The following is a 23726-nucleotide window of genomic DNA, read 5'->3' on the forward strand; positions in this document are numbered from 1 at the left end:
GGCTCTGACGCTGATACCAGGTAAGATCTTGGATGTATGGCTGAACCTCTCCAGAATGGCCCAGCCTCTTCCTTGGGGAAGTGGAAAAGGTCAAGAAAGAGGAACAGGAGAGTCGTGAGCGCTAAGCTATGAATTGTGGGTCCCTTAAAGATGGGTCCCTGAGCCTTTCATCATGACCAAGAGTAGCTGAAGCCTCTTTAGACACAAAGAACAGCTCTGTCCTACCCACGCACTCTGTCCAGGTCATGGCAGCTACTAGAAAGGTGCAGCACAGGAAAAGAGGGGAAAGAAGAGACTCCACAGGACCCTGGAGAAGGCCTGAAGCAGGGGAGGAGGAGGCAGTCAAGTATGAATCCTGTGCCACAGACATCAAACAACCAGGAGAGTCCTGCACCAGGGCACAGAAGGGCCACTTGGGAATAAAGAAAGAATTCAGACGCAGATGCTGACGTGCTGACCTTCCTCCGGGCACAGAATCCACACATCCCTGGGCTCTGTGGGTGGGGAGGGGGACCTCTCCCAGCTCCAGGACATCCAGGAATTTCGTTTGCCTCCAGAAGTCCTGGAGCTTGGCTCCTCAAGGCCTCTCCCAATAAAATCATCCACTGATGATGGCCCAACTCAGATTCCAAGCAACCAAAACATCTTAATCAGGAATACCAATACCTTCATCCCCTAAAAAGGAGCCCCTAACAGCTTCCTTCAGAGAAGGCAATGGTAACCCACTCCAGTACTCTTGCCTGGAAAATCCCATGGATGGAGGAGCCTGGTGGGCTGCAGTCCACGGGGTCGCGAAGAGTTGGACTCGACTGAGCGACTTCACTTTCACTTTTCACTTTCATGCATTGGAGAAGGAAATGGCAACCCACTCCAGTGTTCTTGCCTGGAGAATCCCAGGGACAGCGGAGCCAGGTGGGCTGCCATCTATGGGGTCGCACAGAGTCGGACATGACTGAAGCAACTTAGCAGCAGCAGCAAGGGCTTCCTTGGTGGCTCAGTGGTAAAGAATCCACCTGCTAATGCAGGAGACGCGGGTTCAATCCCTGGTCTGGGAAGATTCCACGTGCCGTGGAGCCACTAAGCCCATGCGCCACAACTACTGAGGCTGTGCGCTAGAGCCGGGAGCCGCAGCTACTGAGCCTGCGCACTAGAGCCGGGGGAGCCGCAGCTACTGAGCCTGCGCGCTAGAGCCGGGGGAGCCGCAGCTACTGAGCCTGCGCGCGCTAGAGCCGGGGGAGCCGCAGCTACTGAGCCTGCGCGCTAGAGCCGGGGGCGCCGCAGCTACTGAGCCTGCGCTCTAGAGCAGAGGAGCCGCAGCTACTGAACCTGTGCTTTAGAGCCCGTGCACCACAGCAAGAGAGGCCACGAGGAGAGTCCGTCCACGTCAACTAAACAGCAGCCCCCACCCACCACAATCAGAGAAGAGCCCGTGCTCAGCAACAAAGAACCAGCCAAAAGTAACAAATAAATAAGAATATAAAAGTAAATAAATAAATAAAAGCCACAACCATGATACAAACTGAAAAAAGAATCTGGTTGTATTCTAGTCCACCAGATGTTAAATTGATTAAAAAAAAAAAAAGGCGGGGGGAGCCCCTGTATTTCCCAGACACCTATCAATATTTGGTCCTAAGGCTGCGCTCCTCCCCACTGCTGTCAGCCGCGGACCCCACATCTTAGCTGGAGATTATTTTCAAGCTGTCAGAGCCCAGAACTCATAAGTGAAAAAGAACCACGCGCTGGCCCAGCTCTGATCCTGCCTCAGTGGGCGTCAAGAGCCCTGCTGCAACAGGCAGGGCCCAAAGTAAGGCACAGGGTCTCTGAACCCAGAAGGCAGACCTTCCCCAAAAAAACCACAGGCCCCAACCTCAGAGATTTGTAACCTTTCTTTATAACATCCTGTTAGTTTACTTCATGCTCCTCAAACACTTTAGCATCCGCTTTTAACACAAAGATCCGTTAGGCTCCACTCTGAGCCCCCAGACCTGCGTGCTCCTCACCAGCGGGAGCCCTCCCCTCCGCTCCCCTACGACCACCATCCCCTCCTGCAGGTAGATGTGTGCATCCCTCAGGGACCAAGCAACGCACTGTCCCCAGCGCCTTCAGTCCTCACAGATGCCCTCTTCCAAGTTCCTCTACTTCCAACCACACAACTTAACCCCAGGCCAGCAAAGCCCGGTAGAATTTTCTACTAGCTTGAAAACGTTCCTCTCCACTGTTCATCGCAGTAGCCATTAGCCACATCTAGCTACTGACACTTGACATGTGGTTAGCAGCTGGCTTTTAAATTTAACTTAGGTTAATTTAATTCATCAATTTTAACTAATTTTAATTTAAACAGCTCTGCATGAGCATCGGCTACCATAGTGGACAGTACAGCCTTAGACTACATTTGTTAATTTCATAATTTCACTTTCTCCAAAAGAGTTTCTGGACCTCCAAATTTTTAAGGCCACTTGCAATGTCTGTATCCTCCATACAACACAAAGCATATGGTAGGATGCTCAGAGATCTGTTAACTACCTGTAATGATAGCAGAGATAAAAGAGGCTGGCTGGTCAGTGAACCTTTCCTCACCTTGTGATTCCATCCAGCAAACCCCAATCTGGAACACTGCCCCTCACCCAGCTATACTAACTCTGCTTGCTCCCTGATAGGCACACAGCAGAGGGTGCTGCCTACCCTGCGGGGATGAGGCAGCCCTGCTCTCTCTCTAACAGTGTCCAAACCAACCCTGAGAGGTTCTGATCAGCGGCCCTTGGTATCAGCAGACACCAAGGAAGCCAACATGGCAGCGATGGGAGTCACCTGGGGAGAGAGGACCGCTGGAGAAGGGGAAGAAGGAACAGGACTTTGTTAATTCACACAATGGAAAGACAAACAGAGATAAGTTACGACAACATTCTATACTCTGTAAAGCAATAACATGCTTCACCAAATCAGACTCACACATCAGAGGGGGACAATGGGTGCTGGCTTTAATTAAATTTGTTCAGCTAATACCTAAGAGTCACCATGACATAATGAAAGCAGGAAGCAGCAGGGAACAGGACCAATTAATGCACAAGTGGGTTGAGACTAGGTGTCCCTACCAAAGAAATAGCGAATAGAATTCTCATGTTCTTGCACAAAAAAAAATAGTAATAGTAAATAAGATTTCTAGCAAACACTTCCTAAAAAGAGGAGGGGGTGGTTAAAAAAAAAAAAGTTGTTACTCCAGATTCAAAACTTATGGAGCTGCTGAGTTGGTTTATAAGCTGCCCCTCCAATTTTGGGGATCACTGCTGGGAGGTGATATAGCCCCATGCAGAAACCCCTGACCCAACAGTCAAGGAGGGACCTGCAGTGAGAGTAGTTCCTGGGGCTTGAGGGGCTCTGGAGCAACCATCCTAGGACCAAGCCCGCTGATGTCACTGTAGTTATCAAGTGGGAAGAGGTCAGACATCCCGGGTTCTGATCCTGATTCTGCCAAGGGCATGGCTGTCTCACCTCAAGAAGGCCTTTGCTCTGGGCCTTGGTTTTCTCATCTGCAAAATGAGGGGGTTAGATGAGATGACCTCTAATGTCCTTCCAACTCTGAGTGAAGTATGAATATGACTCAGACCTTAGCAAAAGTAGCCAGGAGAGACCATGAGGCAAGGTCATCGCACCGACCAAAAAGCATTTAAATGCTGCATCTCTCAGGTGGATGGAGAGAAATAGCAGGGTGGGTTGAGGCTATTTTTAAAAGCACTGATTACATTTAATAGGACTAAGAGGTCACCAGACCACAGACAGAGGAGCAGGCCATCACGGCAGCTGCCACCTCTCATCAAGTCTCAGGGCTGTGAGATAGCAGTTACTAGAACCCCATCAGAGGCCCTGCAGCTCTCTGCCCTAAACCCCCAGGAATGGCCTCACACTCTACACATAGTAGAGGCCTCCTCCCTTTCTCTTCAGGCACCTTTCTGATGAGGCAATCCCCACCACATCTTCCTCCCTTGCTTCATAATCAAAACACTCCTGGTTTTGAAAATCATTTCACTACTCAGCACCTACGGTTAAGTTAGTCAAGATTCAAGATCTGGAAATCTCTTTGGTGTGTCTCTGGAAGAGAACTGTTTGAAGCAGGCTTCCTCCACGGCTGTAATTATGTCTTACCCAGCATTTGGACAAGGAAGCACTGTTGATACTGCTGTCAGTTTCTGAATGCCTCATCCCTTCTTTCTTCCTCTATTATTAAGTTTTTATACAAAGATGTGCGAGAAATCTACAATTTAACAGTTGAGTCAACTTCTGAGATCTGGGAGCAGGCTGCCTGTCAAAACACACTCTTGACTTCAATCGTCACCTGCTTCTAACCTGAGAAGGGCAAACTATGAGTGTTATTTAAAATACTGTCAGATCTTCCCTTTCAAAATTATTTAAAGGGGAAAAAAATCCAAATCTCTCTCCCATTAATTACAATAGAAATCTGAATTGCCACCCAAAAGCATTTTAGAGGGTAGTTTTGTGTGTCTATCCAATAGAGTAAGGAGCAGCGGTTGAAAGCTTTTGTTCTGAGTCTTTATACCATATTCCAACTATCCAAGAAAATGAGCAGCCAGTGTCCCCAAACTGCTGATGGGTGAAGGCAGATGGCGTCTCAGAGGGGGCAGAAAACTCTCCTGGAAAGAACATCTGTCACTTCCTCAACGGTACAGGTTAACTGTGGTCCAACAGTGTTCACTCAACTCCACTCCCCAAGGTCAGAGCCACGGTCTAACAACCACTCTCCCTCCCTGCACCAGTTCTGAGGATGGAAAGAACAGTTGAAGGCACAAATATTAAAGGGTTCAAGATACTGATGCATTCCTTCTCCAAAAGTCCAAAGCAATAGCTTGTAGTAAAAACCAAAGAAATCTGAGTGTTGAGGCTAGCTGAAGTTCTCCCCGGAAAGGAAGAATGAAAGCAGCAAGAAAACAGTTTTAGAGGCCTTAAAATCTGTAAATCAAACATGCTTGCCTTCTATAACCCCAAGTACCAGGGTTTTATTATATCTAATTATATATTCCAACAGTCCCACCCATGACACATATCTTAGTCGTGTATGAATAGATGAAACACAGCTAGCCATAGGGGTTGAGGGGGAAGAGAAAATATAACACAGGAAGTATTTTTCTCCTCCTCCAATCATTAAAGACACCTCAAGGGAAACAGGCATTATGTGTCACCTTTAGAGATGCGGTTTGATCTGAAACCCCTCTTAGGGGAAAACCTTTTTAGTGACCCTAGACACTTGCCCACACTGCACTGGGGCCTCATCAAACCTCCAACTTCATTATTTTTAACTTTGAAGTAGATATTTCCACTGAAATCCCCCTTCTCCCCACACCAGGCTCCTTAAACAAATAATGAAAAGAGGCTGGCTTTTCCCAGCTCCAGGAAAACGCTCCCTCCTACTGTCCACCAATCGCCCAAGTCCAAGACTCAAGTGGCCATCTCCGATTTGTGGAATCAGCCCGGGTCCAAGCCGTGGTTTTCCAGAGCCGGTTTACAATGATCAACGGAACTATGGAAACAGCAGACACCGCGCTGGAGCCTGCTGGCCTCCCATCTGGAGGTTCGAGGGCACCGAAGGTAGGAGGGGGCCAGCTTCCGGATCAAAACAATCCCTGCCCCCGCGCCCAGAATCTCCAGCCTTGCACCTCCCCGGCCGGCGCGCGCCCAGAGGCGGCACAGCCTCACTCACGAGGCCCAGGGAAGTGAAATCACACATTCCGGCTCCCAAATAAGGAGCGAGGCTAAATAAACCTCTTGAGATCCGACTTCTCCAAACCAACCCACCAACCAGCTCAATGAGTAATGGGCCTTTTGTGCCCGCGGAAAAAAAAGAGAGGCGGCAGGAGAGGACGGGGAACCACAAGCCTCCCGAAAGCCGCTTCCTGAGACGGGGAGACGAGCCCAAGTGGTCCCCGAAGCCAACCGCGGCGACTCGGCCGGAGAGCGTTCAGACCCCAAACGCCCGAGTCCTCACGAGTCCCCGGGAGTCCCCGCAGGTGACCGGAAACCCGGCCCGCGGCGCCCCGACCCTCCCGCGGCGCCCGCAACCCCTACCGCGCGCGGGGCGCACGCGGGGCGGGGCGGCCGGCGCGGCCGCGGCCACTGCTCGGCCGCCCGGACGCGGGTCTGGGGAGCGCGCCCGCGCCGCCACGATGAGCCGCCCGGGGGCGCGGGTCCTGGGAGCCCCCCACCAGCCCCGCGCCACCTACTTTCAGGGCGAATTTCTCCTGCGTCCTCTTGCTGAAGATCTGCAGAACTTTGCCGTTGATGCCCAGCCCCAGGACCTGCGTGGTGACCTTGTAGTCGTCGATGATGGCGTTCTTCTTGATCTGCAGGCTCGACCTGACGTGGAACTGGGGGAACTGCGGCGGCGGCGGCTGTGCCGGGGCAGGGGGAGGCGGCGGGCCGGGGCACGGCGCGGGCGGCGGGCAGCACGGCGCGGCCGCGGCGGCGGCGGGCGGGGGCGCGGCGCCCGCGCCGGACAGCATGGTGCCTGCGGGCGCGGGCGCGGCGGCCGGCCCCGCCTCCGGCTCCGGACGCGGGCCCCGCCGCCCCCCGCCCGGCTGCGAAGTTTGCTCCGGGCGGGAGCCGGCTTCCCCGCCCCGGCCCGGCTCCAGGCTCGGCAGGTCGCGCGTCTCCGTGGGTCCCCGCTGCGCGCCGCTGGCGCCCGCCGACCCTGCTGCCTGCCTGCCTGCCTGCCGCCCTCCCCCCGGGGGCCAGGCGATCGGCGGGACGCGGGGGACGGCGCGCGGGGCCCGGCCGGGGGGGAAGCGGCCGCGCGACAGAGTACCCAGCCCGGGGGCCGGCGGCCGCGTCACAGCCGCGTCTGCGTCCGGGGCCGGGCCTTAAAGGGGAGGGCCGCGGGGGGCGGGGAATGGGCGGGGCCTGGAGGAGGCGGGGCGGGGCTGGCCTTAAAGGGGAGGGCGCGCGGCTTCCCGTTAGCAGAGGGCCGTCCCAGCTGGGGACAAGGCCGTGAGGACCGCGGCACCGAGAAGTCCTCAGTTCAGTTCAGTCGCTCAGCCGTGTCCGACTCTTTGCGACCCCATGGACTGCAGCACACCAGGCCTCCCTGACCATCACCAGCTCCCGGAGTTGACTCAAACTCATGTCCATTGAGTCGGGGATGCCATCCAACCATCTCATTCAAAATCTTCGTTTCCGTAAGGGAGGGCCGCGCAAAGGGAAAGGGGAGGTGCATGAAAGTGCATAATCAGATCGAAAACAGACCTTCTGCAATTGTCTAGATCTTTTAAGACAAATCCACCTTCTCCAATTGTCTAGCTCAAGACTGCAGCCGCTGGGGTGTCTTTTCTTTCTTTTTTGGGGGGGGGTGTCTTTTCAAGGCGAGAAATGAATGACTCGTGAGTATGAGCCGGGGTGAGACCACCTCCGGGGTGAGCTGGAATTACTGAAGCCTTTCATCCCCGGAATAGGGTGACGCAAATACGGACTCTTTTCTTAACTTGAACACTTTCCTCTTAGTTTTGCATTTCTTTACCCACAAATTTGTTTTTCAGTAAAGATTTGTTACTGTATGAACACTTTGGTAATTATACTTTTGAGCATTTTTTTTTCCAGGTAAATTAGTTAAAAGGGGATACAGAGCCAGAAGAGGACGGCGTTCAGACTGCCTGAATTCAGGCGGCCTTCTCCTTTGACTGGCTGTGTGAGCCTGAGCTAATCCGTGCACCGCTCCCAGTGGGAAGAACAGGGTGTGGAGAGAATTCCCTGAGACAGTGTACCAAAAAGAGACAATGTACCTCATCTCCAATATGGAAAAGTTAGCCCCTGAACCTAGAGCCATAAGAAATGGGTGTTTTTGAAGAAGCCAAATTCTGGTCCAGTTTAGCCTCATGTCTCTGAGGAAGACACCAAGGAAAGTGAAAGTCACTCAGTCGTGTCTGACTCTTTGGGACCCCGTGGACTATACAGTCCATGGAATTCTCCAGGCCAGAATACTGGAGTGGGTAGTCTTTCCCTTCTCCAGGGGATCTTCCCAACCCAGGGATCAAACTCAGGTCTCCCACATTGCAGGCGGATTCTTTACCAACTGAGCCACCAGGGAAGCCCACCAAGGGTCTAGCTGGACCTAAAGGTAACCCAGATCAGGGGAGGAGGTCGGAGAGGCCCTAAACATTTCCTCTGCCAGAGGCTCTCTGTATATATTCTAATGAAGGTTTGGGGATGATCATGAAATACATCCCTGCTGACCTCCTCCTCACTCTGACTGGTAAAACAGTTTAGAAATAAGATAAAGGAACCACACAGGTGAAGACAAAACCTCAGCTTAATAACTGAGAAGGCTGAATTAGAGAGTGTGACTTGACCTAATGGCCACACGTGGCTCCTCACATGTTCCCCCAGCATTCTGGAGTCCCCTTGTCCAGGGAGACCCTGCTCAGGGAGAAGCAGAGGAGGGAACATCCTAAGGACAGGTGCCCTGGGGCCTGAGCCCAGGCAGGGAAGGAATGAAGGGTAGCCAAGAAAGGAGCACAGTCCCTTCCAGGACTCACTCCAGGGCCAAGGAGAAATACGGTTCCCCTAACACCAATACTCGCTCTTTCTCAGCAGTTAATTTAGTGAATACTTTGACCTTGGGCAAGATGCCATGCTCAGACCTGCAGTGGTGGATGGTGTTGATCTGTGGGAAAGAAGACAAGTACAAGCAGACAGCATCAAGAGAGTGGCACTAACACAATCTGGGAGGGGAAGACAGAGGGATCCTCCTCTGTCTGCAAGACTGGAAGCTTCCTCTCGTGCTGGAGGGCAGACAGGTTAGACAGTTCCCCATTCCTCTAACTCCTCAAAGACAGCCACAGAGATTGAAAGACATTTCACCCATTCTGCAGTACTGCTGTCACCTCCCTGAGGCACACAAGGAAGATGCCTGCGGACTGAGAGAAAGATGCAGGGATGGGGAGGCGGAAACACCAGCTCCTTGGTCTCATCTCAGCTGGGCTGGGGCTGTGCAGGGCTGGCAGTTGGTCTTTCTCCCTCTGCAGAGTCACTGGGGCCAGTCACTACCTGGCACTGAGTTTTCACCGGCTTCTCTCCACAAGGTTAGAAAGAGGATAAGCTCTTTTTGCTCTTTCAGAGACAGAGGCACAGTGGAAAGAGAAGAGAATTTAGAGACAAATGACCTGAATTCAAGTCTCTCCTCTGTATCTGAAAGAGAGAGAGAAAAATAATACATTTGAATATCAAGGTTGAGTGAGAATTAAATGAGATAGTATTCACGAAAATTCCCCAGAAACTAGAAATGATCATGAAATAGTAAATGTTATCATGGCTGAAGCTTTGTTGGCTTGCTCTTCTGCTCTGTGCCCACTACCTGGGGATCTGGCCATGATACCAGAGCTGCCTTCCTATCTAGCTGGGACTCTGGGAGATGCTGCAGCCCAGTGACCTAGGAATAACTAGGCAACTGAAACCCCAGCTGAGGCTTCCTCCTGGAATTACAAGGACCAGTTAGGCCTAGGGGGCACACAAGGACTCAATGCATAGAGATTACATAAAGTGCACACACAGCACCCAGAAAACACACACATATATGAACGCAAATACGTAAGTGCAATGTGCCTGGTATGTAGCGGAAACAGACTAAATGTCTAATGGACAGATAGTAACTGGGGAGAGAGATGAGCTAAGGGAAGGACCTTAGATGGGCAACAGATGCAGTGCCTCAAGGTCCAGTCCATTCCTAACTAGCTGTATCATCTCATGCAGGTCCTGTGCCTCTCAGTTCCATCTTTTTCATCTGTCAAATAGTGATGATAAGATCTGTCCTGCCTCCCTGTAGAGCTACTGGAAAAATAAAATATTTCTTCTTAGGACATAGAAATCCAGAGTTCGACCATCTGTAATGAACTACTTAAACAATTTTTATGGCTATGTAGAAGCACTTCAAAAGTTAAAAGTCTATGCAAATAGAAAGTACTACTTTTGTTGACATGCAAACACATATGCCATGCAATACCGTATACACAAAGACCATTTAAAGACCTCAGGTACAAAGAATTGGGTTAATTATAATTCTTGATTGATGGCACATCCTCATCATTGAATCATTGCTCCTTGAATCTCTGCTTTTATTTAATTCGTTATTAGTTTTTTGTCTTTTTGGTTTTGGGGGGTTTTGGGGACCTTGTTTTGTGGCATACAGGACTTTAGTTCCTTGACCAGAAGTTGAATCCAGGCCATGGTGGTGAAGGTGTCAAATCCTAACCACCGGGCCACCAGGGAGTCCCCTAGTTATTTTTAATAATGCAGCAGGCACCTGGGAGTCCACTACCCGAGGTGAGAACTAGGACTTTGACAGAAAGCACGCGTCTAACCAGGTGGTTGCCCTATTCACCCCCAACCCAACTCTGTGTTCTCTGGCCAAGATAACCATTATCTTGAATCCAATGTTTGTCATTCTTTGACTTTCCTTTTATGTAGTTTTGTTTCATCCGTTCAGCTCAGTCGTGTCCGACACTTTGCAACCCCATGGACTGCAGCACCCAGGCCTCCCTGTCCATCACCAACTCCTGAAGTTTACTCAAACTCATGTCCATCGAGTGGATGATGCCATCCAGCCATCTCATCCTCTGTCATCCCCTTCTCCTCCTGCCTTCAATCTTTCCCAGTATCAGGGTCTTTTCTAATGAGTCAGCTCTTTGCATCAGGTGGCCAGAGTACTGGAGCTTCAGTTTCACCATCAGTCCTTCCAATGAATATTCAGGACTGATTTCCTTTCTTTCATAAGGACACATAAAGGTGTCTGACCTTCAAAAAAGGTAAAGCTCATTGTGTCTGAAAAGGGAGATGGATATGGTGACTTTATCAGAAAGATGAGGTTAAAATAAAAAACATGTTGTCATAGTTCCAGAGTATTCCCCACCTCCTCATGATGAGATGGTGATGGTGATGGTGATTAATGAGTGCTTACTCTATATCCAAAACTATGCTCAACCCTCCAATGTTTCATTTAAATCTCATGAGGATCAGTGGTAGAGACTGCTGGTTGTTTCTGCCAGTATCCATTCCCCCCTCTTTGATAGTAAAGAATCTTGAATAATTAGCTAAGTTCATGACTGCCTGGAATAAAAACTACACTTCCTAGCCTCCATTACAGCTGGTTGTGTTCATGACTTGTAAATGAAAGCTGTTCAGGGAAGCAGCAGCCTCTTTTCCTCCTTCTCCTCCTTTCTTCTCCTCCTCTTTCCTCCTCTTCCTCTTTTCTCCTTCCTGGTGGCTAGAATAAAAATGTAATGCCCAGGGTGTCCCTGGTGGCCAAGTGGTTAAGAATTCACCTGCCAATGCAGGGGACACAGGTTTGGTCCCCGGTCCAGGAAGATCCAATATGACTTGGAGCAGCTAAGCCCATGCGCCATAACTACTGAGCCTGTGTGCCTAGAGCCCTGTGCTCTGCAAGAAAGAAGCCACCGAAATCCCAGCACTGCAGCTAGAGAAAGTCTGCTTCCAGCGATGAAGACTGAGCACAGCCAAAAATAAAACAAATAATAAATAATTTTCTAAAGTAATTGCTGGAGCTTGAGCAGCTGTCTTGAATCATGAAGTAGAGGCTACAGTTGAGGATGATAGAGCAAAAGGGTAGAAGGAGCCTGGCTAGAAGATGGAGTCTGGATACATTGTATCAACCCTAAACAACTCACCCAGCCTTCATATGAGATGGAAATAAATGTCCTTCTTATTACAGTAACTGATGCTCTAAGTTTTCTTTCATTAACATTCAAATCCCATTCTAACTATTACATGGCTCTATGAGGTATGTGCTGTTGTCCTCATGTATCTGTTTTAAAATGAGGAAATTGAGTCCTTGAGAAATTGAATAATTTTCCAAGGGTTTTTCTAACCCAAAGTCCATTATCACAGCCCCCACTGTAAATCCTGTCGACATACACCCACACGTCCTTCTCAATCTCAGAAATATGATATCTGCCATTTCCGGGCAGGAATGGCCTAAAGAGGTATGACCTATACTTTCCATTTTAGATTAACTTTAAATCTCCCGCACCTCAATTTCCTTCAATCTTGGCCTAATCTGTTACAGAGTATAGGTCTGTGTTAATTTGCATGGCTAGGTTATTATCACAGGATTAATCATGATTCTGTGACAGTCTGTCTTCTCCAGCTTCCCCTACCATGCCTTCACACGATCAGAGAGTAAAAATTTCCTGTTTTACTGTGATGTGGCATTATGAATGGATGACGGGGTGAAAATCTATGGACATGAACTTCCTGCAGATTTTCAGATGACATGCTTTTGATGAGATAGGATTATCCACAAGCTGTTGGACAGATATATGCACACAGATACAGATCTTTGTGTCTACTGCTGGGACACACAAAATACTGCAGAAGGGAGCATGATTCACAGGAAAAGTTCTCTTCACTGAAAACTCTCTCTTGGAAAGGAAAATGACTTGAAGCCAGGGAAAAATAAGCAGTCTTCATGTTGTAGTCTAGTCTTTCTTTGAGAAACTGAGAAATTCTCCAAAGCAAAAATGACAGATACATAAGAATCATTAGTCACAAAAATTTCTGAACTCTCTGAAAGTGCTAGGGACTGATCCACAGAAAGAAATTTTACCCAAAGCAAATGTTGTGGGCACTGCCCTCTGTGAGGACATCTCAGAGGGGAAGAAATGCTCTGCTCCCCCACCCCAATGCCCTTATCTGCACCCCATCCTTTGCTGTTTCATGCCACAGCAGGGAGCAGCAAGAGCTGAGGGGAAGAATGGGAATGGGAAGAGAAAGAAGGAAGTAACCAAGGGGGAACAGAAACTTGGCTTCTGCACATCAACAAGCAAAACCTGGTCCAAGGGGACTGCAGATGGGACTACTTAAGACTACAGGATGCCTAATTGTAAATTCTGTGCCTTAGTATAGGAAATGAAAAGGAAAGAGGTGATTATTCCACCATAGTCAAGACAGCCTAAGACTGTTGTCATGTATCAAAAGCTGTGCCCCTCCAGTCTAGCCTATGTCTGGCATGTCAGTTGCAATTCAGATGAGCATTCAGCCTGGAGAGTGAAATGGGGAAGACAGAGGGGTAAAGGGGATTTGCAAACCAGGAACACAACCAGGATGTGTCAACCCAAAGGATCACTGGTCTTCATCTGGTGACCTACTGACCCTTGGGATTTTTCTCCATCCCTCATTTAAGATGAGTAAATGCAGGTGGGCAAGTAGGAAAGGTAGGAAGAGATGTGAGAGTGTGTGTGTGTGGACTGGGTAGTGATGTTCAAAAGGTATAAAAATAAGCAGCTTCCCACGAGACCATAATTTTGAGGTGGCAGAGCATAGTGGAATCAAGTCTGGGTTCAAATCCTACCTCCACCACTTACAACTATAGTAACTGTGGCTCTGCATTCTTTTTGTATAATGACAGAGGTGAGAATATTCCCTAGATTAAATACCCAGGCAACATTTTGAGCTGTTATTGACACATACTAATTGGCCTCTATAAATGGGACCTGTTATTATGCAGCAGGTACCTTCAATACCAATCATCTCCTTCAGTCCTCTCAACAAGGCTGTACTTAGTATTATTTCTGCTATTCCAATCACTGAAAACATTGTTGCTCAGAAAGGTTAAATACACTAGACAGAAAAACTGGAATTCAGACCCTTGCTGTTTCCACACGTCAGTGTCCACATTACTAAATGCTCCTATAGGTGGTCCAGCCACCTGACACCTGCGAGGCCATTCTGGGGAAACCATCCCAGGCTGTGTTCATGGCTCACAAGAAGGAAACAGTCTGCAATCATCAAATTCCAAAGACTCTCTCCCTCCAAGACCAAGAGTTAAAGGCAATGAATAAAGTCATTTAAACAGCAATGAACTGGGGGTCTTGGGATGTACAAGCTTTTGAGAAAAGACCTAAATATATGAAGTATGTGGTATATCCCACATTTCATTTTGTTTTTTGCTTATTAAGTGCCAGAGGTAGGAGCTAACCTTTTCCCCCACATTTCTCTTTAGGTTACAAAAACTATAATATTGTAGAGATGGAAAGGACCTGATCTGTCTGCTTTCAGATTGTCTGCACATGTGTGTAGACAAGTAGGTGTGTGACCTGAGAAACTTTAGGCTCAGAACTTCCGGTGCCTCTCTGTACCACAAGAGGAAGTTCTTTCTTTTGCGTGACCTATATAGTACACATTGAGGGCAAGTCCCTCTCATTCCTGGAAGCTCACTCATTGATGCTGGTGAGGGGTCTCCCTACACCTCTGGATAGATGTCCAGAGCCCCCTCCTCTTCATTGGAGCGGTAAGTGTAAGGGAAAATTGAGTATGCTGGAAGAGAGAAGTTGGCATATGTGGGCCATCCTGACAGCTGCGCCTGCCCCCATGATCAGTTTAGCACCCCCTTTCATATCCACAGACACTGACAGAGCACCAGTTAGGACCAAGTATTGTACTAGGCATAGGAACGCCCAGGGGATGCTGACAGACCTTGAGTGCCTTGAAAAGTTACATATATATATGTATATATATACACACGTGTATATACATATGATGGTTATATAGACAAAAAGTTTGTCATTTTAACTCTTAACTAATTCAGAGGCATTAAGTACACTCACATTGTTGTGCAGCCATCAGCATCATCCACCTCTAGAACTTTTCATCTTCCCAAGTTATTTTTCTGTTCACATTAAATAATAACTCCCCACTCCCATCCTCCTCCCGGCCCCTGGCGACCACCACTCTACTTGCTGTCTCTATGGATTTGACTATTCTAGGAAACTCATACGTGTGAAATCATATAGTATTTGTCTTTGTGACTGGCTTGTTTTACTTACCACAATGTATTTAAATTCATGCTGTGGCATGTGTCAGAATGTCTTTTTTTTTGTGCAGGGCTGTGCCATCATATATATTGGGCTTCCCTGGTGGCTCAGATGGTAAAGAATCTGCCTGTGATGTGGGAGACACAGGTTTGATTCCTAGGTTGGGAAGATCCCCTGGAGAAGGAACTAGCAACCCACTCCAGTACTCTTGCCTGGAGAATCCCATGGACAGAGGAACTTTGTGGATCCTGGGGACACAAAGAGTCAGACATGAGTGAGCGACTAGATGACTTGATTGTATATATATATGTACCAGCTTTTATTTATTCGTTCATCCCTCTTGATAGACACTTGATTTGCTTTCACCCTTTGGCTAGTGTGAATAATGATGCTATGAACATCATCATCACCGTTCAGTCACTCAGTCATGTCCGACTATTTGGAACCCCATGGACTACAGCACACCAGGCTTCCCTGTCTGTCACCATCTCCTGGAGCTTGCTCAAACTCGTGTCCATTGAGTCTGGGATGCCATCCAACCATCTCATCCTTTGTCATCCCCTTCTCCTCCTCCCTTCAATCTTGCCCAGCATCAGGGCCTTTTCCAGTGAGTTGGCTCTTCACACCAGGTGGCCAAAGTATTGGACCTTCGATGTTAGCATCAGTCCTTTCAATGAATATTCAGGATTGATTTCCTTTAAGATTGACTGGTTTGATCTACTTGCAGTCCAAGGGACTCTCAAGAGTCTTCTCCAGCACCACAATTTGAAAGCATCAATTCCATGGTGCTCAGGCTTCTTTATAGTCCAACTCTCACATCCATACGTGACTACTGGGAAAACTATAGCTTTGACTGTATGGACCTTTGTCAGCAAAGTAACGTCACTGCTTTTTAATACACTGTCTAGATTTGTCATAGCTTTTCTTCCAAGGAGCAAGCGTCTTTTGATTTCATGACTGCAGTCACCATCTGCAGTGATTTTGGAGCCCAAGAAAATAAAGTTTGTCACTATTTCCGTTGTTTCCCCATCTATTTGCCACGAAGTGATGGGACTGGATGCCATGATCTTCATTTTGTTAATGTTGAGCTTTAAGCCAGCTTTTTCACTCTCCTCTTTTACTTTCATCAAGAGACTCTTTAGTTCCTCTTTGCTTTCTACCATAAGGGTGGTGTCATCTGCATATCTGAGGTTACTGATATTTCTCTGGGCAATCTTGATTACAGCTTGTACTTCATCCAGCCTGGCGTTTCACCTGATGTACTCTGCATATATGTTAAATAAGCAGGGTGGCCTTGACGTACTCCTTTCCCAATTTGGAATCTGTCCTTTGTTTCATATCTGGTTCTGACTGTTGACCTACATACAGTTTTCTCAGGAGGTAGGTAAGGTGGTCTGGTATCCCCATCTCTTTAAGAATTTTCCATAGTTTATTGTGATCCACACAGTCAAAGGCTTTAGCGTAGTCAATGAAGCAGAAGTAGATGTTTTTCTGAAATTCTCTTGCTTTTTCTATGATACAACGGATAAGGAAATGGCAACCCACTCCAGTATTCTTGCCTGGAGAATTCCATGGACAGAGGAGCCTCACAGGCTACAGTCTATGGAGTCACAAGAGTCAGACACAACTGAGCGAATAAGCACACACACACACACACACACACACACACACACACAACGGATGTTGACAATTTGATCTCTGGTTCCTCTGCCTTTTCTAAATCCAGTTTGTACATCTGGAAGTTTTCAGTTCACATACTGTTGAAGCCTAGCTTGAAGGATTTTTAGCATTACCTTGCTAGCTATGAACATGGGTGTACAAATGTCTGTTTGAGTTCCTGCTTACAATTCTTTTAGGTATACACTCAGAAGTTGAATTGCTAGGTCATGTGGTAATTCTGTGTGAAATTCTTTGAGAAGTGTCAAGCTATTTTCCATAGCAGTTGCATCATTTTACATTCCCATCAGCAATGCATAAGAGTTCCAATTTCTCTACTTAGCTAACACTTGTTATTTTCTTGGTGTTTTGTTTTTGCATTTTGGTAATAGCCATCCTGATGGGTGTGGCGTTGAGAAGGTTTAAGCATGAGTCTTCTGGACTCACTAGCAAGAGAGAATCATCTGAAAGTTCTCACCAAAAAAATGGCATTTGACCTAGGAATCTAAAGATGGGCAAAAATTCTCCAGGCAAAGGAGGAGAAAGGGGTAACATCAAACAATGGAGCAAAGGGAGAGAAGAAATTGCTTGGCTTCTTCTGAAGCAGCAGGTGGTCAGCATGGGGTGTGTAGGGGAGGGTACCAAGATGTGAGTTGACAGGCAGGCTTAAGGACTCCGCTAAGGCTTTGGACTTTGGACTACAGGAGCCATAAGTGATATTATGTGAAAGTGCTGTACAAGTTTCAACACAGGATATAAATCCAAGAGCCTGGGATGCTAAAGAAAGAAATGTTTTTAAAGAAACAAATGTACTAAGTGAAGTCGCTCAGCCGTGTCTGACTCTTTGCGACCCCATGGACTGTAACCTACCAGGCTCCTCTGTCCATGGGATTTTCCAGGCAAGAGTACTGGAGTGGGTTGCTATTTCCTTCTCCAGGGATTGAACCCAAGGGATTGAACCCAAGTCTCCTGCATTGCAGGCTAACGCTTTACCATCTGAGCCACTAGGGGAGCCCTACCTGGAAATTGGAGGCAGCTTCTGGCTTCTACCAGGATGGGTTCCCAGGGTGCTAGCTCTGGCCAACCCCACCACGTTGGTTCTGATTGCAAAGGCACCCAAATGGCTCCCCTCTGTTGCCCTCTCCTGTAGGGAGGAGCTCAACTCTCCATTAGTCCACTGGATAGGAGAGTGGTGTTCCAGGCCGGGATGGACCACTGCAGTTAGCAATGTGTCGCCTCATAGTTCCAGATTCCAGGTGGTTCAGACACTCAGAAAATCTCCACAAGCAGCCACCTGCCTCTAATAGCCCTTCTGAGGCTGAAGTCGGTCCCAGATGTGGCCTCCTCAGCGCGACTGCATCAGCATCCCTTCTGCCCTGAAGAGAGGACCAAAGGGTTCTTCTCTGCATTCAACAGGTTAGAAGAGTTACAAAATTACAGCATATTCTCTCTCTCTCTTCTGGAAACTTGAACACATCCGCATGGTTCCCAGTGCAGGGACCCTGAAGGCCATGTAATAAACAGCTCTGTCCCACTCGAAGCCCTCAGCCATCCAGTTCTCCGCCCCGTTGGCCGGTGCAGCCTTCCAGTGGTATCTGAGTCAGGCCAACCTTTCACTTAGGAACTGGCATGGATTGGATTTGGCCTGAATCCCAGGACATCAGATCCTCAACTCCAAAGTCAGGCTGTCAAGCAGGAAGCCCTGGACCCGCCGTGTCACCTGAGTCCGAAGGCCTGGAGAGCGTGGAGCCTTCACTCGGAGCTTCCTGGGACCAGGTGATCCATTTCCCTCTGAGGTTCTCCTAGCACCTGTAGGGAAAGGAAAGGAGACAGGCGGGACGGCCTGGGGCTGGAGTGGATATACAGTGGGGAGGAGGCTGAGGCAGCCTGCGCCAGGACACGGGGGACTGTCTTCCGCAGAGCTGGGAAAAGAGAGCGGGTAAGAAGCAAACGAAGGCACACAGGTGAGGACCTGGGGCGAGGAGCCAGGAGCAACTGGAGGCAAGATGACACCCCGTTTCGTGCTCCGTTCCGTGTTAGGGACAGAGACCCGGGCGGCAGTGCAGCCTCTGGGGAGACGCGTGTCCCGCAGGCTGGGATCCACCCCTAGTGACGTGCCCAGTGCCAGCCCCAGAACACGACACTCACTCGTGCTGGGCAGACGGAATGCAGGATGGTGGCTGCCACTCAGACAAAGACAAAAGTCGTTAACAATCACGCCCATTGATCAAGCGCTTATTGTGTTCCTGACGTGGTTCTAAGTGCCCTCCGTGTGTTGACTCAATCAGTTCTCACCAGAACTCTACAAGGTGAGTATTAGTAATACCCATTCAGGGGCCCGGATGAGGAAACTGAGGCCCCGTGTACTTCAGTGACCTGAAGTAAGGACTGGACTGGGGATCTGAATGCAGGAAGCTGGGACCCAACCCAAGACAGGGAGCAGGGAGCAGGGGCCACCCAAAGGCAGACAAGCCTGGGGCATGAGACTCTTTCCTACAGTTTCGTCTCCGATCAGGTGCCCAGCTCTAACCTCAGCCCCCTCCCAGACCTGAGTGGGCGCCACTGGACCCTGTTCTGGGCTTGGAAAAAGTCATGATGAGATAGTTATGTTTTTCCCACACCGTAATTCCAATAATCCTTTCATTTGGATCAAGATCTTGATCCAAAAGCCGTTAAAGGTGTTGGGAGGAGAAGCAGAGCCCAGCATCCTACTCTTCCCTTCTCTGCTCCCTCTCCTGATGCCTTTACTCTGCTGTTCCCTCTGCATTTTTCGGAACGCTGTCCAGATGCGGAGGTATTTCCAAATGCCAGCTTGCTTCTTATACTCCCCACCCAGCTGTCAGCTCTTTTCCCCATGGGAAGTGGAGCTAACAAGGCAGTCTGAGAATCAGGTCATTTCTACTGTATTTCAGGCTTTCCAGGGATCCTGGTGCTGGGAATGGAAATGTCAACGTGGGGCAATGACATCGCCCCATGCCCTGTTCTATGACTACCGTTTATCCACAATCGATTCCCAAGAATGACAGAGGATGTGAATAATCAGCCATGCAGATGGAGTGTGGGGCAGCCAGGCCAGAGGAGGAAACAGAGATCCCCTCAAGGGAGAGGGAGGAAAGACCACTGGCTCAGGAAATGTCTGCTCTGGGGACAAAACGGGCCCCCGAGGAAGGCATCAGCCTCGGACCTGGCCTTAGCAGATAAGGTGTGTGTGCAGAGGAACCAATTAATCACTGGATGCGTTCTTTAACATCTGACAGCTGTGGGAAGCTCTGTCTAGGAAATGGGGAAGGAAGTCGTAAGAAAGGACCCTGAGGATATCACATGAAGTGGGAAGCATGGGCATTAGAATATGGTTGAAAGATCGCAAGTCCTGGAAACCAGTTATTGAAAGACACTCTTTGTCTCTTTCTCTCTCTCTCTCTCTCTCTCTCTCACACACACACACACACACACACACAGACACACACACACGCAGGCACGCACTGGAGTCTGACAGAGCCTGCGGCAGAGCCAGTTTTCTTTGGCTTCTTTTCCTTTAGGTCTGGCTGAGAAGATGGGGCTAGGCATGTATCACTGGTCATTTTAGTCAGTTTCACTTCCTGTTTCTCATGCAGAAAACATAATAATCATCATAATGATAATAATAGTTCCTCAGGCTTGCCACTGCCTCCTATTTATCTAGGGCCTCCCAGAGTGCGTGTATAAGTGGGAGGGGGAGGCCACTGCTTATCTGCTCTATCAGTCAACAGCTGGGGGTGCAGGCAGACTTGGAGATGAGGGTAGGGGATAGAAATTACCAACAGAAATTATTAAACTCTTTTTTTTTTTTCCCCAAGAAGAGGAATCTTAAATGGGTTGGTAGTTCCCCAAATAGTTATTCTCACCGCAGGGATGTTTATAAATCCCTTCTCCCAGGGTCCTCCAAAAATCAATCCTTCCCTTTTCAGCTCCCAGTCTGTCCCAGTCTAGGAAATTCTTGTGATCCAAGGCCCAGAGACCTTCAGCTGACTTCCTAGAATCACACAGCAGGAAAGATAGGACCGGACCAGGTTTCTTGTCCATCCACTGAAAGCCATAACCAAGAAGGGAATTTCCAACTCTATGGGGAACTTGCAAAGTTGTTAGGAAAAACCACAACTATTTCTGCTAAGGAAAAAATATGCAGTCCTCCACAGACCTGAAACCTCAGGACAGTAAGAGAGAGCTCTGCTTACTGGGAATGGGTTGGACCACCCAAGATTAGGACGGGGCAGGGGGGAACAGTTTCCAGACTTTGATCACTACAAAGGTTCCTGGAGTAGAAGTGTCAGGCCAGTATTTTAATTTTTTACCACCAGTCAAAGGAGCTGAGCTCCAAGGACAAAGGTTGAGCACTTGATAGGCTCTGGGGACTCAGACGGGAGTGGGGGGAAGCGGGGGAGGGAGCCATTACCCTGATGACAGTAGTAACTTGTCCTTCCTTTCGTCCCGCCCTCCCCTGGGGATCTGAGGACACACAGAGGGAGGGAAGAAGCAGGTGGCTCAAGAGTCTTTTCCCTATGAACAAAAAAGAAGGCAGGTAGAGAAAAAAATTAAACCACCAGAGAGAACCTCTAATTTTGAGTTAAGATTAAAAAAAAAAGCTTCCGCTCAGACGCAAAGACACACAGAGAAACACATCCCACACAGATGCACGCCGAAGCACTATTTAGCTACACTAGGGATGAGAGGATGTGAGATCACACATTTATTTATTGTGGTATTTTTTATTGTTGGTTTTTTCCCCCCCAAAGACAGTCATAAGCCTGGGGCAGGATGGTGAGTGCCAGTCTAACAATGTGAATATGAGAAGTTAACTGCGACCCTGTGAATAATCAACCTGAGGCTGTCAGGTGAGGAATCCACATAGAGAGGGAATAATACTAACACCACATTCTGTCAGACCTCTCCACCATGACCCATCCGTCTTGGGTGGCCCCACACCCAAGGCTTAGTTTCATTGAGATAGACAAGGCTGTGGTCCGTGTGATCAGATTAGTTAGTTTTCTGTAATTTTAGTTTCAGTGTGTCTGTCCTCTGATGCCCTCTCACAACACATACCGTCTTACTTGGGTTTCTCTTACCTTGGACGTGGGGTATTTCTTCACGGCTGCTCCAGCAAAGTGCAGCCGTTGCTCCTTACCTTGACTTGGACTCACGACGGTCCCTCCTGACCTTGAATGTGGAGTAACTCCTCTCTGCCCTCCTGTGCCCACGCAGCCCCTGCTCCTTGGGCCTGGGGTAACTCTTCTCGCCACCGCCCCCGCCCCCAGCCCGGCCTACTCCTCTTGGCTGCCGCTCCCAGCCCCCAGCCCGGCCTAGCTCCTGTCGGCCCCTGGCCTAGCTCCTCTCAGCCACACCTCAGATATGCAGATGACACCACCCTTAAGGCAGAAAGTGAAGAACTAAAGAGCCTCTTGATGAAAGTGAAAGAGGAGAGTGAAAAAGTTGGCTTAAAGCTCAACATTCAGAAAACTAAGATCATGGCATCTGGTCCCATCACTTCATGGGAAATAGATGGGGAAACAGTGGAAACAGTGTCAGACTTTATTTTTTTGGGCTCCAAAATCTCTGCTGATGGTGATTGCAGCCATGAAATTAAAAGACGCTTACTCCTTGGAAGGAAGGTTATGGCCAACCTAGATAGCATATTTAAAAGCGGAGACATTACTTTGCCAACAAAAGTCCGTCTAGTCAAGGCTATGGTTTTCCCAGTGGTCATGTATGGATGTGAGAGTTAGACAGTGAAGAAAGCTGAGCGCCGAAGAATTGATGCTTTTGAACTGTGGTGTTGGAGAAGACTCTTGAGAGTCCCTTGGACTGCAAGGAGATCCAATCAATCCATCCTAAAGGAGATCAATCCTGGGTGTTCATTGGAAGGACTGATGTTGAAGCTGAAACTCCAATACTTTGGCCACCTCATGCGAAGAGTTGACTCATTGGAAAAGACCCTAATGCTGGGTGGGATTGGGGGCAGGAGGAGAAGGGGACGACAGAGGATGAGATGGTTAGATGGCATCACCGACTCGATGGACATGGGTTTGGGTAGACTCCGGGAGTTGGTGATGGACAGAGAGGCCTGGCGTGCTGCAATTCATAGGGTCGCAAAGAGTTGGACACGACTGAGCGACTGAACTGAACTGAACTGAATACTAACACACACACAGCGATCACTACGTGCCAGACACTGTTCCGAGCTCTTTATATGCATTTGTTCATTTAACACTCACAGCAAGCCTGTGAGATAGGCTGCAACTCTTATGATCCACACGCTTCTCATCCACACTCATTTTAACCCTGGCTGTCCTCAGTAAATTATCCAGAAATTATGAAGAATTTCAAGAGAGCAACCGCAGAGCATTAAGCCAAATATGGGGTTCCGAAAGCACACGTCTCTGTGTGAACACACGGGTCACACACCCATGAAGCTGGCCCTGCAGAAATCCACCCCCCTCCTCCCCAGAAATCCTTGCACAGAACAATTCTGCTGTCTTCTGTGATATGACTCTGGTTTGTGCCCTAGTCCTGAACAAGGAAAGAGAGTGAGAAAAACACATTGCATCCCATGTACATCGTACGGCTTTGTTGAAGAAGGTATCCCAAGTTTGGTTTTCAAACTTGACCTGGCTCAAGGGTCCCTCACCAGTTCATGGCCTGTTAGGAACCAGGCTGCATAGCAAGAGGTGAGTGGCAGGGTGAGCGGGTGAAACTTCGTCTGTATTTACGGCCACTCTCCGTTGCTCACATTACCCCCTGAGCTCCTCATCCTGTCAGATCAGCAGTGGATTAGATTCTCGTAGGAGCAGGAACCCTCCAGTGAACTGCACAGGCAAGGGATCTCAGCTGCTCACGCCTTACAAGTCAGTTCAGTTCAGTCGCTCAGTCGTGTCCGACTCTTTGCGACGCCATGGACTACAGCACCCAGGCCTCCTTGTCCATCACCAGCTCCCCAAGTTTACTCAAGCTCATGTCCATTGAGTTGGTGATGCCATCCAACCATCTCATTCTCTGTCATCCCCTTCTCCTCCTGCCCTCAATCTTCCCAAGTATCAGGGTCTTTTCCAATGAGTCAGCTCTTAGCATCAGGTTGCCGAAGTATTGGAGCTTCAGCATCAGTCCTTCCAGTGAATAGGCAGGGTAGATTTCCTTTAGGATTGACTAGTTTGATCTCTTTGCAGTCCCAGGGACTCTCGAGAGTCTTCTCCAGCACCATAATTTGAAAGCACAAGT

The 23726-nt window shown here is 48.8% G+C and overlaps 1 protein-coding gene across 3 annotated transcripts in view; it reads right to left on the reverse strand.

The window, feature by feature from the left end:
- MAPKAPK2 (MAPK activated protein kinase 2) overlaps positions 1 to 6825 on the reverse strand; it is a 47960-nt gene extending 41135 nt beyond the window's left edge. Inside the window, exon 1 of one of the 3 annotated variants that reach the window (XM_081493261.1) lies at positions 6231 to 6825. In XM_081493261.1, coding sequence (XP_081349387.1) covers positions 6231 to 6509 — 279 coding nt within the window. In that variant the 5' untranslated portion in view covers positions 6510 to 6825. Of the gene's footprint in view, positions 1 to 740; positions 1165 to 6230 lie in introns of those variants that run through there. The other 2 variants (XM_081493264.1, XM_081493263.1) reach the window with 2 other exon arrangements.
- Between the last annotated feature and the right edge of the window lie 16901 nt (positions 6826 to 23726).

Source organism: Giraffa tippelskirchi, chromosome 5 (assembly GCF_054371585.1).
Source record: "Giraffa tippelskirchi isolate mGirTip1 chromosome 5, T2T-mGirTip1v1.2.pri, whole genome shotgun sequence".
Classification (NCBI taxonomy): domain Eukaryota; kingdom Metazoa; phylum Chordata; class Mammalia; order Artiodactyla; family Giraffidae; genus Giraffa; species Giraffa tippelskirchi.